The sequence below is a fragment of the Colossoma macropomum genome, unplaced genomic scaffold, assembly GCF_904425465.1.
Source record: "Colossoma macropomum unplaced genomic scaffold, Colossoma_macropomum, whole genome shotgun sequence".
In the NCBI taxonomy this organism is placed as follows: domain Eukaryota; kingdom Metazoa; phylum Chordata; class Actinopteri; order Characiformes; family Serrasalmidae; genus Colossoma; species Colossoma macropomum.
The window spans coordinates 30968709-30987488 of record NW_023494787.1 but is presented as its reverse complement, the minus strand read 5'-3'; the positions used below and the strand labels follow the sequence as shown (position 1 = coordinate 30987488).

General features: G+C 37.6%; 1 protein-coding gene across 9 annotated transcripts; it reads left to right on the top strand.

The window, feature by feature from the left end:
• Positions 1–250: 250 nt before the first annotated feature.
• si:ch211-80h18.1 (uncharacterized protein LOC555593 homolog) lies at positions 251–18483 on the top strand. 9 transcript variants are annotated; one of them, XM_036566906.1, is made up of 43 exons: positions 251–328; positions 993–1060; positions 1194–1262; positions 1807–1839; positions 2419–2460; positions 2824–2871; positions 3063–3107; positions 3488–3526; positions 3641–3691; positions 3777–3827; positions 5046–5096; positions 5194–5232; positions 5361–5495; positions 5671–5712; positions 5807–5851; positions 5985–6026; positions 6173–6220; positions 7976–8023; positions 8201–8245; positions 9130–9174; positions 9265–9312; positions 9388–9423; positions 9791–9844; positions 10232–10294; positions 11009–11056; positions 11337–11396; positions 11495–11554; positions 11643–11681; positions 12130–12165; positions 12299–12346; positions 12648–12683; positions 12887–12940; positions 13080–13121; positions 13244–13294; positions 13403–13447; positions 14701–14745; positions 14834–14869; positions 14965–15009; positions 15124–15174; positions 15285–15320; positions 15499–15534; positions 17550–17594; positions 17956–18483. In XM_036566906.1, exons 1-43 carry the CDS (start codon positions 318–320, stop codon positions 17988–17990), a joined length of 2046 nt encoding a protein of 681 aa, XP_036422799.1. In that variant the 5' UTR covers positions 251–317; the 3' UTR covers positions 17991–18483. The 9 variants fall into 9 exon arrangements, with proteins under 9 accessions (XP_036422799.1, XP_036422797.1, XP_036422798.1 ...); XM_036566904.1 differs by having other exon boundaries at positions 9788–9844; XM_036566905.1 differs by having other exon boundaries at positions 9385–9423.
• Positions 18484–18780: the final 297 nt, after the last annotated feature.

Below are 18780 nucleotides of genomic sequence, written 5' to 3'. Positions count from 1 at the left end.
TCACTACAACTCCCCAGGTTTCTCACCATGTGCTCTAAAACATTACACATTGCAACAACTTGGAATGCAAATTGTTATGTTCAACCCAAACTTCAGCGCAAAATTTTCCACTGTTCTGTCATTTACGCACAAACAAGGGGAGTAGCTTGACTGATAGGGGCTGGGGTTAGAGTTAAAGTCCTGCCCCTTACAAAGATGGGGGGTTGGGAGGGTATAAAGCAAATATTGGTGCCCACTGAAGCATAGGGAAGTCAAAAACCTGTGTGCTACCTACTCTATGTCTGTTCTTGAGTTTCCCACTTAGACCTGTACAAAAGATGTTGTCACGGTAAGTCAAGAATAAGTATATCTGTAAATATTGCGCTTGATGCTAACTTAGCACCACATGAACAATAGCAGAGACTGTGCTAATTGATGGTACATACTATACAGTGCATCAAAGACTGCGAACTGAGTAAGGTCAGGTTACCGAACAAGTAGAGGTAGTGTAATGTGCTAATATATGTTTTTGCTAATTTAAACATTTTTATGATAAAAAAGCATCAGTCAGCTTTAAATGAACCAGGGAATGACATATTATGTGCGTATTGTTTGCTTTAGTTGATTTGGTTAATTATTTTGATGATATTTTGTCTGTTAACCGATTTCATTTTAGACCTAAACTGATTATGTGTAATCATAACAGGATGTGGCCTCTTGTTAATTTGTACTTATCACTCTGATTTCACATTTGTTTCATTAATTTTATTTTCTACGCATATTCACATAGAACTCATATAACAGTAGTTAATTTGTGCATGAAGATAAGATGACTAATATGTGTGCATTAAAATGTTATTTACACTGGCTTGTGCAAAGATGCTTTATGGGTATTGTGTATTCTAACTGCTTTGCCTAGAGAGCACCATGTATTCCATGCTGTTTTGCTTCCTTTGGGCAAATGCTGCTTTCTTGCTCATCAATCTTAATCATAGGATGTTTTGCTTTTACAGAAATCTTATAATTGCCTCAGTTGCAGTTGTCTTTCTGGCAACAACTGCTTCAACTGCACCAGTTGAAGGTATGATAGTTGTTCAAATACTTAAAATACTCAAAAACTAGCCTAGTTTAGTTTAATACCTGATATATCAGCTCCCACCTTTGCATTTATAACTTGAGAGTAGTGTGAATAACAAAAGAATCTCAATTTCCAGACAAAGAACCTGAGGAGAATGACTTTGAGGCAGAGGAGGGTGAGGAAGAACTCTCAGAGGAAGAAGAGGGTAGGGGATGAAGGTCCACTTTCTGTTACTGCTGAAATGTCCTGACCAACACCTGCTATACTGAGTGCAGAAAACAAACATTAATTGGAAACACCTGAACTGTGATGTCTTCCCACACTAAACTATAAAGACAAATGTGTTTACATGGATAAAAGCCACAGCAGTAACTTTAAGGATCAAGCTTTAGCCAATAAATCTGTCACAAAGATCTTCATTCACCCCTCAGTCACATACCATGTGATGTCAAATCACCTAGAAGTTGATCGGCTGAACACCAAAAACAATTCGTCCAAATAACCATAAAAAAGATAAAGACTAATAAAGATTTTTAAAATGTGCTAAATCTTTTAAGAAGAACTAAAATCACATTAGTACCAACATTACCAAACCTGTGCTTAAAAGAGAATTTTAAGAGTACTGTACCCAAAGAGAGTTTTTGTCTCTGTGGAATAGGTAAATCAAACTGAAGAACAAATTTCGGAGAGTGGAAGACTTATTTGTGAACAGTTTTTATAAACTGTATCCATCTCCCCTTTCTTTTCAGATGATGATGACTCCAAAGGTCAACATTTGAAGGGTGGGTGACAAGTTAGCAACTTACCACCAATGTATATAACTTTACCCAAGCTAATTTTGCTAAATGGCTTTGTATCCAAAATATATTTATACACTAAACAATCTATCAAAGAAGATGGTATACGTAGCTCGGTTTTTCAATATGTATGTATAACACTCTCGTCTATAATTCCTAAGAACAATTTATTAACAATTATGTGCTAGGAATGAACAGTAAGGACTGATATATTACACATAAACATTTTTGAAAACATTTACATCATGTGTTGGAAAGTTGAAACATTTCAATAACATACCTTAAATGGCCATAACAATCAACTGCTGCACACATCTTAAAATAAGTTATAAGAATGATATAAATACTCATAATATACTTAAAAATACGTAACTACATGTGTTTGATTTTTCAAAACACACTGGAAGGCACAAGGTCTTAAGGTATGAGTCTTAAGGTATGACAGAGTGTTATTGTCCTCTGGTTGGGGGGCACCTGACCAGAACCAACTGACTGCTTGAATGAGATTTGATCTCACAGAACCTCAAGAATATGTTTCTTGTTTCTTTGGGTTTTTCTCAACAGGAGCTGGAGCCCAGCAAGCCACAGTGGTGCCCAAAGGCCCAGGTAAGACGATGCTAATCCTCTTTTTAGCTTTGGGGACAGATCTCTCTCAGAGAACAGTGAACCCCTCAGCTGTGGAAAGCAGCTCATTGGGTGCAGCTTAAGCCTCCTTTAATGCTGAGCGGGCAAAGTCAATCACTCCTTAATCTGGTTAGGGCTCGGGCATATTGACAACTATGCCAAAAGGGGCAGGAACCTCTGCATGTTACTTGATGCATTCATAAATGCAGGAAACTGAAACTAGTCCGCTGAGGTTTTCATGCCTGTCTTAAAGGACGCTTTGAGTTACATATCGTTAAGAGTGTGCTGAGAGGTATTTCAGTGGACTGTGACCTTGCCTGCACTGAAGAATTGGTTCTTTCCAAGGTGTGACTGCTCTACCTGGCACTTCTCTGGTGGGCCAATCTCCAAATGGTAAGGAGAGAAAACTCTATTCGTTAACCCAAGAAACAAGTCCATTAGCCCAATTTTCTCATGTGTTCAGTGACAAAAAGGTGCTGAGTGAGATTGTTAGAAAATCAGTGACCCCTATCCATGGCTTTTTAAATGTACTTTTAGCGTTTGGGGGAATGGAACCTAACAGACCTCATTTTGTTATTTTCCAGGTCAGAAACTGAATGGAGACGGTGCTGCACAAACAAGCTTTGGCTGTAAGCCCTAAACCAACTTATCAAAGACAGATCTAGCAAATCCTTCAAAACAAGGGACTTGGACTGACCAGTCCTATGGGAAGCAAACACTAGCACTGACCTGAGTAACTGCTCTTCTGACAAGTATCAGAAGTTTTATCACAGCATCATAGGAAGTATTAGTGTTCACAGTAGCAGTTTTAGGTTATGGTAATGATACTCTATAGCGCATAGTTACCCAACAGGACAAGTAGAGGAACACCAAGGGTCTTATCAAGGGTCTGACATTGAGTTGTTGAAGGACAGTGCTCTATAAAAGTATTATGATGTACATGCCATAGAAATTAGAGTCTGTGTTGCACATACACTTCATACAGTCAAGATTTTCTTTGTGTTAACAGCATCAAGTGGCTCCTCAGCAACAGCAGATGATACTAATGGTAAAATGAAAAATCTCTAATATTAGCCACACATTAACATGTGTGCAGTTTTATTTAACCATTCACAGGGACATGTCTGTCATTCATGACTCTTTTATCATATTTTGTTCACAGGACACAATGGACAAGAGTCTCAAGCCTTGCCCTCTGGCTCCAGTTCTCATGGTAACGCAATAGGATGTTGAGATGGTAGGCTTACCCAACTGACCCCATAAAGAGTGTGGCCTTCATCTCTTCCTTCTACTTTCAGATTCAAGTCTGTCCGGACAAGGTGGGTCCACGTCAGGAGCAGTATCTGCAGGTAGGTTGTAATTGGTTGTAAGTAACCAAGCTGCAGGCTTTAACAATATAACTATCTATCACTTACAAACATATCACAGGTAACATTAACTAAATGATTTCAAGAACAAGTGAGAGAAGTCTGTTCACTGGAGTTAGAGTGTTTGACACTGAGTACTAAATTACATCTAATACTTATATAACAGTGATTTAGCATTATTCACTGTGAAAAGTAAGGTAAATGTAATTTAATAAAAGGGATATTCTACATTTTGGAAACTAAACTCCATCTTGTTCTTACTTGGTTATGAATGAATTTAACAGGTTTTTAATTTCTTTGCTTCCTGTGTGTGCTGTTTAATGTGTTGAAGGATCATACTGAATGGAAATGGGTGTCAAATTTTGCAAGTAGGGAGAACTAAGTTGGAGGATGGCAGGGGATAATGTTTGCTGTGGCACACTGAGTCAGGCTACTGACATTTTTATTATTTAAATAATGCGCATATTGTTTGCACTAATACGTTTGAATGATGATTTCTATGTTACTTCGTCTGTTGACCGCTTTCATTTTAGACCGGAACTGATCATGTGTAACCAGGTAACGCTAGCTAGCCAACACACATTAGCTACCGCTATTCTACATTACACAACTAGCTAGCTAGCTAGCGTGTCTAGCTAACTGTTAACTAGCTAACTCGATTCATTAAAATCACTTCGCTGCCATCTAAAAGATACTGAAATTGTTTATGGGCAAAACAGTTCCTGCTGCTTAAAGTGTTTGCGAAAATAAGTATTATACAGTAAATTTAACCCACCTTCGTATTTTTTTTCTCCCCTCTTCTGCGTTATGACCGTTAGACATTCAGAGTCTTGCTTGCGTGGCGCACGGAATTCAGATTTTGCGGTAAAATGTGAAGCGTTTTCACTTGTACTCAGGGCGTAGTTTCGTACGAAGGGGCCATTCAAATTACACGAAGATATAACTGCTGTTTTCGCAGTTATTTACTCCGCAAGTCGTCATTTTCGAATGAAAAATCATTTGTTTAATAACATTGTTGCAGACTCTCAGTTATGACCTTCGAGGTCAGAATTCTCAGGGAATGAAACGTGTCAATGCAATAAATTCACTCAGAATAAGAAGGAAAGGGGTTTAATTTCCAAAATGTTCATCCATTCCTCAGTACCTACTTGTGCGTGCTCTTGCATTTGGTGACACACTAAATGAGACAAATATTTTCAGGTGCAGTCGTAAGTGCAGTGGGTCATGGGAGCTCAGGGTCGAAGGTCCCCGGTAATGATCATTGTTTATGAGTTATTCTTAAAATATACTATAAATGCTATTAAATCTTAGACCCACTCAAGACCCCACCAACTTTTATCTATTATAGGTACAGCTGGGACAGCTCACTCAGACACTATTTCTCATGGTATGTGTCCGCTTATTTGCATGCTATATGTGACATACATGTTTATGATATGCGATATGACAAATCCATTTATTTCTTCCATTTTTTTGTACCTTGGGTGATGCATTGGTCCATCCATTTTCTCTTAGGGTCACCAAGCCAAGGTTCATTGAGCCATGAGTCACCAGGCCAAGTGTCATCAAGCCATGTGTCAAGTCAGATGGGATCAGGTCAGACAAGTGGTTCTGCTTTCGTTTCCTCTGAAGTCCAGTCACAGCCAGCAGGTATTACAGTCCAAAACAGGCATCAGTGATGCATAACACAATTTTCTACTCCAGTGTAGTCATATAGCTATGGGTTTTATGGGTGGCTTGTAGAGGGCATCCATAAAGATGATTATGTTGTTTGATTCTTTTTGATGAATTTGGAAGATGACCAGAAATGTGTGTAAATGTGTAGTTTCAGAAGCAGTAGTTCCACACATGGATGGATCTGAGAATGGTATGTAAATTGTATTGTATTGCCATTTGCCTCTTATATGGCAATGCCATATCCTATGTGACAACAGTCTTCTAAAGCAGTTCTCTTACTTTAGGTGAAAGTCAAACAGTTCATGAAGGATCTCAAATTGAAGCCCCAGGTCAGGTGACAATGGTGTAAAAATGTTGCAAATTTGATTTATAATTTATTTTTATTAAATAAGGCAACATCAAAAAATATGTATATTTTGTTCAAAATGACAAATCATCATCATGTTATATATGTAAATATAGGCTCTGAGTCAGTAGGAGAAATGCCAGAGACTGAGAACAATGGTAAGTTCGAAGTTTAGTTTTCAGAAGCCCAGTAACAACAGCAAACTTCTTGCCATGTATAATAATGTTAGCTAAAAATGGGCCCTTATTTTGTTCTTAGATGTAAGTATAATTCATAATTAATGTTTACTGTTGTACTCTCACAGGCAATGGACACAAGCAGTTGACTAATGGACTAGATAATGGGCACACAGGTGGGGAATCCTAAACATATATACCATATACTATACTTCTAACCTACTACCTACTCCTATATCTTACTTTAGTGATTAGGGATCCTTTACTAATTCCTTATCTTGGTCCAAAAAGGCGTCAAAGCTTTATAATAATGTTTGCATTTATTTTTCTAGCTGAAAGTATGATAAATATCCATGTTGTGTCTTAGGATTGATTTTTTCAAATTCCAATTTCCAAAAATGTTGTGACACTGTGCAACATGTAAATAAAAACAGAATGCAATGATGTGCAAATCATTTAAAGTCCATATTTAATTGGAAATAGTACAAAGACAACATATCAAGTGAGAAATGTTATTGTTTTTTAAAAAATATATATCCATTTTGAATTTTGAATTGTTGTTGCCAACAACTAGTTTAAAAAAAGTTGGCACAGGGGCAACAAAAATACTAATCTAAGTTGTGTAATGCAAAAAAAAAAAAATCTGGTGGAACATTACACAACTAATTAGGTTAATTTGCAACAGGTCAGTATCATGATTGAGAATAAAAAGAGCATCCCAGAGAGGCTGAGACTTTCAGAGTTCAAGAATAACATTTCTCAATGTAATATACCAAAGAACTTTTGCTTTTCATCATCTACGGTACATAACATCTTTAAAAGATTTAAAGAATCTGAAGAAATCTCTGTATGCAAAGCACAAGGCAGAAAACCAGTATTGGCTGGCCATGATCTTCGGGCCCTCAGACAGCACTGCATTAAAAACAGACATGATTCTGTGGTGGAAATTACTGCATGGGCTTAGCAACACTTCTAAAAACGATAATTTGTGAACATATGTCGTTGCTGCATCCACAAATGCAGGTTAAAGCTCTACTATGCAGAGAAGAAACCATATATAAACAGGATCCAGAAATGCTACCACTTTCTCTGGGCCCAAGTTAGTTTAAGATGTACTAAGAAAAAGTGGAAAAATGTCCTGTGGCTGAAAGAATCAAAATTTGAAATTCTTTTTAAAAACCACAGATGCCGCATCCTCTGGAGTAAAGATAATAGGAACTGTTTGGCTTGTTCTCAACACACAGTTCAATAGTCAGTGTCTGTGATGGTATGGGGGTGCTTTAGTGCACATGGCATGAGTGACTTGCACATCTGTAAAGGCATCATTAATGCTGAGTGATATATACAGGTTTTGGAGCAACATGCTGCCATCCAGATGATGTCTTTTTCAGGGTTGGCCTTGCAACCTATTACAACAGCCTGGCTTTGTAGTAAAAGAAGTCACTGAAAACATTTGGCGCATTATGAAATGAAAAATAAGACCATGACCATAGACCGTGAGCTGTTGAGCAGCTGAAATTCTATATAAAGCAAGAATGGGGAAGAATTACACTTTCAAAACTACAACAGTGAGTCTCCCCAGTTCCCAAATGCTTACAGTTGGTCAAAGAGGAGTTGATGCAACACAGTTGTAAACATGCCCCCAAGCATTGCTCAGATCAAATTTAAAATGGGCATATATTTATCAAAAAACAATAAAATTTCTCATTTTCAACATTTGATGTGTTGTTTTTGTACTATTTTCATTAAATATAGGGTGAATGATTGCATTCTGCTTTTATTTACATTTTGCTCGGCATCCCAACTTTTTTGAAAATGGGTTGGAATGAAAGTGGGCTAAGCATTTTGTTTAGTGGAGTATAGACATTGGCAGTGTGATTTAATCTAGAACAAAGCCCAAAAGTCTTCCCCATTTTCTGGTTCTAACACAGGAGGCTTGGATCACTTCATGGAGGGCACGACTCAAATAGACTTGACAGGTATGCAGGAAAAGTGTATAATCTTCCTCTCGAATATGTGTGCATTTTTTTTTAATCCATGTAAGAGTTAATGTAATGTTTTACTCATTTTTAGGTAGTTTCCATTTCTAATTATGATTAGATAGGAAAAATAAGTTGTTGCTCAATCATGAGTGACAGATTTCATGTATTTCACAGGTGGTTTTGATTCTTTTGGCTCAAGTTCCCATCTGGAAATTACAGGTAAGTAAACGGAAAGGGTTTGCTTCTCAGTGACCAGCTCTGCAGAACATTTTGTGCTATGGGCCAAATCTAGATCCCTAGCTAATCCACAGGTTTTAACTATTTCAGTTGCTAACAACTATCTGTTTGTTAATTATTTTAGATGATTGCAATTATTTGAGATGACCACAATCATTAAAGCTGACTGCAATCATTTTCCACAGTCAAAAGATAGATTTTGGTCATATGCTGCAACAAACAAAATGTAGATTCAGTGCATTGAGTTGAGGCAAATAATTGTAAATAAAGGAAAGCAGTAAATGCATTCATTGACATTCATTGACAGCTAAGACATCCTCTTAGCTTGGATGTACAGTTCTAGAACAAACCTTTAATGGTATAAAACGTTTACATAATGTGCAGGTTCTGTAAACTTTAAGTAGGTTTTTTTGTGCATGCCACTTACAAAAATAGTTCCTTAAAGAGCTATCCTAGAAGTTCTTTATGGAACCAAAAGTGGTTCTTCTGTAGCATCACTCCAAAGAACACTTTTTGCCACTTTTATTGTTAATAGTAAACAACAAAATGGTGGCTGAGGGAATGGGAACCTTGCATATAAGCAGTGCATTCTTTCAGAGAAGTGACTGTAAGGGCAGGGGTTGTCCAGTCATGGAAGGCCAATGTCTTGCACAGTTTGGAGACTCTTCTGTTTAATGACACATACTAAACCAAGGACATAAATGCTGGACTGAGGCCCTCCAGGACTGGAGATGGGCACCCATGCTGTAGCATGACTTAACATCTCTGCATCTGTCATTGTAGAATGGCATAAACATATTGTACGTTACTATTTAGGGGTCTTTGGGTTGCTAACTACCCTCTTGTCTCCTTTAAATGTATCCTAGGCATGATAGACCAATCCAGCCATGACTTCCTCATTGGCCTAATGGGTAAGCGTCATTTTCAGTTACGCTGATGGCTCCGTTTGATGACACCTGTGTCTCTGCTTCCTGAAACCTACTCTTGTGTTCTCTGTGCAGGTGGCATGGGTGACAGCTTTGCTCCACATCCCTACACTGATGCTATAGGTATGCCTTCAGACCGCACCGCCACTCCCTCAGACGTTATGCCCACATGTCTAATCACTGGTGCTATCTCAGCAGATCATATGGGACTCGCTTTTCAGGTAGAGTCAACAGGTTAGTGTCCCTTCATGTACCTTCAGTTACCCATTTCGTCAAATAGCTAATGTAAGTTGATGTTTATGATCCTTGAAACAACAACTCAAAGCTCCCCCTAATCTCATTTGACTTGTAATAAGACCTACACTACTATTTCAAGCACAGCTTGATTTACAACAATGCTCGTCTTTTATAACGGCTCCAAGCGGCCCTTTCAAGAATGCTAGGTTCTTACTCCTGTCATGTTGCACTAATTATGGGGCATGCTGACAAAATAAGCTAGCTAGCCAGCTGTTGTTATTTCCCAAGTGATTCATGAAAGGGGAAAGTGCTGTAAATCATGGTTGGCTTGCTTTGTTTCTCACTGGTGGTTCTCTTCCAGCAGCTGGGCTTGATCCAGGACAGCCAGCCAGCAGTTCGACTCCAGACACTCTACCAGGTACTGGGATATTGGATCTGTTCTGCTCTGCTGTCATAAATTTAGCAGCCTCTCCCACCATAGCAGTTGCTTTGTGCCATGGCCTGTCCCACCATACCTCTGAAATACTTTGTAATAATGGCACTGGCTACTAAAAATGTCATCCATGAGATGTTGAGTCAATGCATTTTTGAGGAAACCAGGCAGTACACCAGCAGGTGCTGAAGAGCTAGAGCCCAGCATAGTTTGGTAATTTCTCAGGAACTAGTTACCGGGTTTAGAAGGTGTGTTGTAGCATGGAAATCGCCAAACTTTGCTGGACTCTGGCCCTCCATAAGGCTCAAAATGTTCATGTTGTGTAATAATGTGTCATAATCCTTTTGCTAAAGTGTCTGTTCAAACTTTAAGACCCTTCAGGTCCTGATCACTCCTCTGCAGGAACTGGGCCAGGTTCCTCTGTCCCCTCAACAGGTAACACACTTCAATTCAACTACATACAGACATACAGTACTGTGCAAAAATCTTGGTCATCTGAGAAAATGATACGTAAAGCCATTTATCTGCAAAGTAAGCACTGTAAAACCAAAAACGGTTCTTCTGTTGTTAGAAGTTTGATGTTAGTAGAACTTAAGAACCTTTGAAGAAGCATCTTTAACAGTGTAATTTGGCTAATCAGTCCTTGATTAAATTAAATCAGGTGTGCTCACTGCACAAATGCTGTCTTAATAAGTAATTTTATCACAATAAATTACTTACAACAAAACATATCTATAAATAAATGAAATAGTCTTATTTATTCTGACAACAGTCTTATTATGTGAAACATTAGATATATCGACTTGATTTAGATGATTTCACTTGCCAAGATCAAGATCATTTTGCAGTGCTGATGATAGAACTTCATAAATGCATGTTATGGCTGGTGTACACAGATAAGTTAGAAAACAAAGTTATTCTAATCAGTTTATTAGCTTTTTAAAAATGTGTTACATTTCACAATATTTATATATTTATATTGTGTTTTTTGTATTTTATTCAAATCTTTCAGTCAAGAAAAATAGTTTTAAACAGTTGTCATTACTGCCTAAGACTTTTGTACAGTACTGTACATCTACATAGAACAAGACTGTGTGTATCCTCCTGAATTTAAGTAGCTTCAGTATTTATGTTATGTTATGTTTTCAGGAACCTCTGATAATGGTGCTCAATCCAGCTCACCTGGTGATATGACAGGTAAGCTTAAGCACATCTTAATAATAAGTTAATGTGATTGAGCAATAACTTAATAATAACGTAATAGCATATACATATTTTGGTCATATACCCATTCCTAATGCACCTGAGCCATGTTATGTATGTTCAGTAATTCTTTATTGCCTGGCTTAGGTTTGTTGAGAAGTGGAATGGTGGGCTAGATGGTTTAGAGAACTGGCTTTTCAACCTTAGGCCCGTCATTTATGGTTTAAGTCAGAATTTATCCATTTGTGGTATTAATTTAGTACAAATGTCTCAGGTGCAGCTGGAGCCTTTGAAATGATGTCACATTCAGACCCTTCCTTTACAGACTACACAGGTAGGTTATAAATCATAAGTCACAAAGTCCACAGTCTTAATATTGGAACATGCTAAACAAGGTCTGGAATAGCTAATTCTACTGTCTCTGGTCTTCAGAGGGTGCTGATTACAATGGTAACAATGATAACAATGGTGCTGATTCACCTCATATGAATGGTAAGCTGTGATTCATGCATCAGTTCACTGAGGTTAGAGCAAAAGATTTGTTTTGCAATTTGCCAAATCTTTCATTGATATATTACAGGCAATGGACGCCACAGACCAGTGATAGGCATACACAGAGGTATGGGCAAAATTTGGCATTTACTGCAAAAAATGAGATTATGGAAAGTGAGATTGTCTTAAATCTGGTCAAATATCTAATATTTCTTATTTTGAGAGTGTTGTATGAACACATGTATGATGAATTCAAATATTTCTCTTTTTTTCTCTTCTCTCTATCTTTTTTTGCTTGTTTTAAGTAGTGTTGTGTATAGACAGTGTCTTATTCCATTGGTATCTACATTATTTGCCAATGCCAAAGCTATATAGATACAATCACTTAAAACAAGTAAAAACATCTTGAAATAAGAAATATTCTTACAACAATCTCAGAATAAGTATTTGGATATTTATTCTAGATTTTAAATGATCCACCATATAATTTTTGCACTGTAGGAAAGTCCATAGTGACCATGTAAAACAGAGAGAAAGTAAGGAAGAAGTTAGATTTGCTGTATTTTATTTTGCAGGTGATCCTCCTGGAACTGGTATCCACATTGACACAAGTATGTATCCCACAAGTATGTGTCCTACTATCCCTAATAGTACCTGCAGCATTAGGACAACCAAAGGGATGATTTTAGTGTCACTGAGGCATGTTTACCTACCTGTTTAAAGCAACTTCTAATTTCTAATCAGGCTCACCAGATCATCAAGTTGTTGCCACAGAGACACAACACACAGCTGGTAAATATGCTTTGCCACAGACAATGACATAAAAGATTTATCAGTTGATTTGTTAGCTATAATTCAGTGTTTATAGCCATTGACTGCATGGAAGGATGAGTCTGCCTACCAAACAGCTGTTTTCAATGTGGAAAGTAGATCATCTTTGAACATTTTTCTTGGACCACCTTTTTTGAATAGGAAGAAGCAGCAAAGAGTATTCCCTGAAGACCCATAGCTTTTAACAAAACCTTTCAAATGCAAAAGAGTTTGACAAAGAGGTCCCAAAACCTTCCATTTGATTTGTCTCTCCTCCACGCAGGTGAGCAGTATGACCTCGCCACACAAACTGACACAGGTGAGTTCTAATGACTGACCGCTTTTCTCGATAGCATGCTTACGGTTGCCTCACAACATGAGGTGCCACAATGAATTTATACCTGTTTCGCTGTTCAAATACCAAAGAGTCTCAGGCGAGTGTTAAATCGCTAACAGGAACCTGAGTAATAAGGAAAAAGCAGCTGGAGATAATGGCTCGAACTTTTTCCATTGCTTTTTCAGCAGGAACTCTGGATATAAAAGACCCCACCCTCAGTCCCTTTGCCAAAATCACCGGTATGTACGCTAAACGTTGCCGAGGCTTCAGAGCTCACAAAGTTTGACCTTCAAGAGTGTGACTCTCCTGCCTCCTGAACGTTACTGGCAGCGATTGCTGATTTAAGTTTTGCTTTGTGTCTCAAATTTTTCACTGCAGATGGCGCAGTCACTGGAGCAGATACACAGACAGATGTGGCAGGTATTTGATATTTCATTCATCTAGGAAACACTAAAAGTAGGCTATATGAAAAAAGTCTAAAATAGTGAAAGAAAGGATGGTTCTTAGTATGCATGTAATGATTTGGGTGTCACTCTGGACAGGTTTAGCAGGTGAACCAGTAACCAATGGACACACCCAGATGGATATGACAGGTAACCCCAAAAGGGTTAAGCACAACTATCATTCTCAATTTTATACTGTCAAACACAGACCTAAAACAAATTTCATCTGATACTACAAGTAACAATACTCTTTTTCAGCCGTGGCCAATACTGTCTACAGCTCTAGCCCTCCGGATACAATAGGTTCGTATTTAATGATCAGTTATTCCCTCACATACATTGAAGAAGGTTCAGTTTCCTTCTCAGCAAGTCCATGTTTAGTTGAAGACAGGACATGGTTTAACAAAACTGTTAATAAGCAACACAATCTAAAAATGGATTTTTCACCCTAAAGTATTATGTTGATAATGTATAAACATGCCTGCAAGTCAAAATCCCATGTCTGAGCTCTTTTCGTTGTCGGCTTAAGACTCACTTTTCCAGGCTGTAACTTGGCCATGATCTGTCAGTCTTGTGCATCTACACTATATGTCCAAAAGTTTGTGGACACCTGCCCATTTTTCTGAAATCAAGGGTTTTCATAGGTACTTTGTTTGCGGTAACAGCCCTCACTCTTCTAGGAAGGCTTTATGCGTTCCTTCCAGGCCACAGCACTGAGTTTAGTGTTCCGCCTCTTCAACCACATCTGATTCAACTCAGCAACTAATTAACAAGGCTTTGTGAGTTGAACCCAGAATAAGGGAAGACTTGACACCACTGCACTGTTTTTTCAAACACTGCTGTGATTATTTGATTGCATTCAGTTACAGGAGCATTAGTGAGGTCAGGTTCTGATGTTTGATTTTTAGTTCTAGATCCCAAATGCCAATGCAACTTATCTCAAAGATAAATGATGGAGCTCCATCACTCCAAAGAAATTTTACTGCTCCATAGCTTCAATGCTGGGGGGCTTTATACCCATCTAGCTGACGTTTGGCATTGGGCATGGTGACTTTAGGCTCATGTTCAACTCCTACAGAGCATCCCATACCATTGGCAGTGGTTTTTCTATAGAGATGCTATGTGCGCAATTGAACGCCTGGGTCAGTAATGGGTGTGTATATTGAAGGCATATTTTCAGGTGACAGTGCAGATTAAGTTTTGGATTAAGTTACACTGTCATTCAATTAAGTTACATGCTAGCTGACAATTTTTGTAACATTCAGATGTACTTTTTAATCATTTTGCCTTCTAGTTTTTGTAATAGAAAGTGAAAAGGAGCTTTCTGTACTAAAAAGGGAGAAGGAGCCAGTTATGATATACTAATTTGTTCCACAACATTTGATTCATTGCTAACTGTATTGGCACTGGAAGTCAAGTAAGGAAATGCCTGAACAGACAAATACTGATATTATTTTCTTAATTTGTAGAAAATACATATAGCTTTGCTATGTTTAAATGTCACAGAACACAAAAACAAGATTTTCTAATGAATAATAAATACTGGTCTTACACAGGGTATGATGGCAGAGGTGTGACTGATGGAATGTCAAATCATACAGGTAACTGTGATCCTTTCAGTAAAGTGAATAAAGGCTCCCAACACATGCTCATGCAATCATTTTATATTTAGTCTGTCTTTCCCAACAGCAGATTCTGTGCTTGAGGCTGGGCTTAGATTTACAGGTATGTCATCAACAACTGATATGATAATAACAATCTGTGATGCAGGAACCCTCTTACAAAAATGTCTGGTCAAAATCATTCCTCACTTTTTTCAGATGCCTCAAGGTCACATAATAGTGTGGTTCAGACAGAGGTTCCAGGTTGGTAAATTTTCAAAGCAAACTACCTGTTAATGAACTACATAGACTACTCATGTCTTTCCATCAGCTGAGATGATTTTGTACTTTTAATACTAATATACTGACACTCTTCAGTTACGGGAGGTCCAATTGGAGCCTCCGCACAGACAGATGCCATGGGCACTGGTGGGTCCATCACATGCTGTTTTGAATGCAGCAGATAGCATAAATACATATACAGTTAACGTTAATAAATTCCCACAGAATTTATTAATTCATGGTCTATTGTTTTTCAGCTACATCTGAACCTCAAGGGACTCTCGGGGGTCCAAGTAAGTTTAATGCTCTGAGATATTAAAGTTTATATAAGGATTTCTATTTAGAATATATGATGAAAATATCTATCAATGCGTTAGTGTTGTCAATCAGCAAATGTAATGTGAGGGTATCGAATATGTCTTTTATTAGCAGTGAGATTCTGTTATGTTAATTATTTTTACTCTTCTACAGGTCAACTTGGTGCTACGGAACAAATACAACCAGCTGGTAAGTTTAATGGAAGTTTACAGGTGAAGGTGCTGCTAGAAAAAACAGCATAGACCAGCATGGCTGGTCACCAGCAAATCCAGCATAGGAATGCTGGTCTGCATGGCCATGCTGAATGACCAGCTAAACCAGCACCAGACCAGCATAAATCAGCTCAAATCATCATGGAATTCATGCTGGTCTGTGCTGTTTTTTCTAGCAGGGCAGTAACATATTCTGACATATATCAATACATAACACTTACACATTTGTCTGGACTTTGTATAAGACTTAGCAGTGACCAAACATTTGTCCAAGGTATGTACAGTGAATAAACTAAAACAGAAAACGTATAGTATAAGATAAGCGTTTATTAGCACATATCTTCCATACTGTATTATTCCATATTAGCCTGTAAGAATATTTCATGTATTCAGGGTATAATTCAATAAGAGATGTTTTAGGTCAGTTTTGGATTCCTGCAATCTGGTAATAAGTGGCACAACGTTGGTGTCATTTGACCATCATTTACAACAGCATGTACACCACTTCTGATATATTAACCCCAGTATATGTGAAAGGAGTATGGGGAACATATTCAGAGTAGTGAGATACTTAAGGATTGCTTTATGTTCAGATAGTAAACTGCTCATAACAGAGAAGAGCCAGTCACAATGACATTGACATTGTATCCATCAGAGGTGGGTAGTAACTGGTTAGATATATTAGATTATTATATTTAGTTACTAATTCCTTTTTTGTGTTTCATTTTTCATTTTTTCATTTTCCAGTTTTGATGGTGACAGCATCTGTACTGCTTTGAGATTGGTTACACCTCTGCAGATTTAGCATTTTATTTTAGACCAGAAAAAATAGAGCCATATAGCCTCAGTTTCTATACTTCAGTGCTATAAGTTACTTGATATTTTTGTACTTCTACTGAAGTTGTGTTTTGGGAAGGTACTTTTACTTGAGTCATTATTTTATCCAAGTATTAAAACTTTTACTTGAGTTTGGGTTTAAGCTACTACCTACCTCTGGTAACGGTATTATAGCACTTGTTTTAATAGTTTTTGCCTTCGGACTAATGATAAGATTTGAGCAATCATTAAAACCAATATGTAAGTACGCAAAGAATTACTGTATTCTGAAAGAGCAGAATGTTTAGGTGACACCGGGCTGCGATGCTAAAATGCCTTCATTTGATTAATTCTACAGCATTTGTAACTGTCTACAAATAAATTTCTTTAATACTTTTCTAGATGGATTTAGTGGCAATTTCTAGATTTTATAGATGTATCAGTATCAGTATTGACAGATATATACACAGAAAATATCAGATATCAGCATTGGCCCTAGAATTCCCATATCGGTGCACCAGTTAGGTTCTGAGTTGTGCTCGGAGTGAACTCCTCTCTCTGCTGTACTGAATTTGGACCACTGAATCTTTAGATGGAATAGCCTTTTGAATTCAGACGCTGAGGTAGACTGGAATGCGGAGAATTAGCACTATCGTATGTACAGTTGTATGCAGAAGCCACTGGTCAAATTAAAGTTGTATGTAAAAGTCATATCACATGCTTTGTTGATTCTCTAAATAAGACAAAAATAAGTTTGCACATCCTCTAAAACCAGGAAACTTAAATATGGCATTTTTCTTCTAATTTTAGTGCACAATTCATATTTATTTACTTAGTTTAAAATATTGGGGGGGGGGAGACCTTGAACATTTTTTTTAAGTAGAATTCAGTAAATGAACAATAAATGTGCAGAAGTATGTTCTCTGTAAAGGATGCGTAATTGTTCTCACTTAGAAAATTAACGTCATTTAACCAGGTTGCCCAAATTTTGGCATATGACTGAATGAGTGAACTGCTAATGATCTGCCTAAAGTGCTAGCAAATATGCTAAATACACCCTAGCATTAGTGTCATTTCATAGTACACTGACCACTCCTTGTGAAGTATTACACCTTTTGTCCTTTGACAGATGCTCAATAGCTCTTTTCTTTTGTCGGTTTTGCTTGTTCTGTCCAGTTTCAGCAGGTGAACAGTACCACACATCTGGTCAGGGTCCTGAAGGTGGGTCACAAAGCCTTTTATCATGATAAGTTATTTCTGCTGAAATCTCTTGAAATATGTATTTTTAACCATCAAGTGTACACAGTATGAAACCTTTGAATTGCAGAGAACGTAGGATATTGTAACTGTTTATAGATGTTCATAGACTTGTTAGCATTGAAAAAGCAGTAAAACCCCTTTTGGAATCTTGTACTCCTGAGAGAGGTAAGATTTAGAGGACAGACTTTTGGGAAAAAATCTAACTGTTGCTTTCTGAGGCAATCTGTGGTCAGTATCCCTGAATAACGGCTACAAGAAAGTAAAGTACAGCAGTCAGCTTAGATCACCTGCATGAAATAACTGCATTCTGCACTTCTACAAGGTGCAGAAAATGTGGAACTGGAAGATACCTGCTGATTTTCACATGAAGCCACGCGTGAAGTTTCTGCGCTACAGATTTCAGTGTACGGACCAGTCGGCCTGGCAGAGGAACAGCAAACCCACCCACTAGCCTTAGACTTTGTTTTGTGTGTGTGTGTCGGTTTTGTTTTTATGTTTACCTATTTAAACATTCAGATGACACTGTAAGGTAACTTTTTATTGCGCCTGTTTTTAAGTCCCCTGTAATTATTTCCTTCATTTACATAAGGCAGAATGTGGAGGGGCAGAAATGAAAGGAAAAATACTTAACAGTAATGAGACTTGGAGAAGTCTCACCCCTTCAGACTTCATATTTAAAAGGCAGGTGACAGTGCAAATGTTTTTTTTTTCTTCTTTTTTCCATGATGTCTTGCTGTATTTCGATGCCTAGCTATCTGAGCAATTCTTTACACGTGTCACAGAATTGTACATTGCTAAATGTATGTCATTTGAAAATAATCTTCACATTAAATTTAACGTCTATTTTGAACATCAAACTCAAGCTTTTTTTATGACCACACACCAAGGACACGTGTTTATTCGTCGGTAGGCTACCTCGTAATATTTAGTTACAAATTGTTATAAAAATTCTCCTTTCATGCTGTGTCAGGTTCTGTTGAATGGCTCATCTTGCATGCAGCACTCTATTTTTGCTTTTAGCAACGTAAGCATCAGCCTAAGCTAATTTTATATAGCTCAAGTTAAGGAACCAGCCACAGTGTCTGGTTGGTAATGCAAATCTACCTATCAGGTTTAAACATTTATTCACATAAAGATTTGTGGGTCA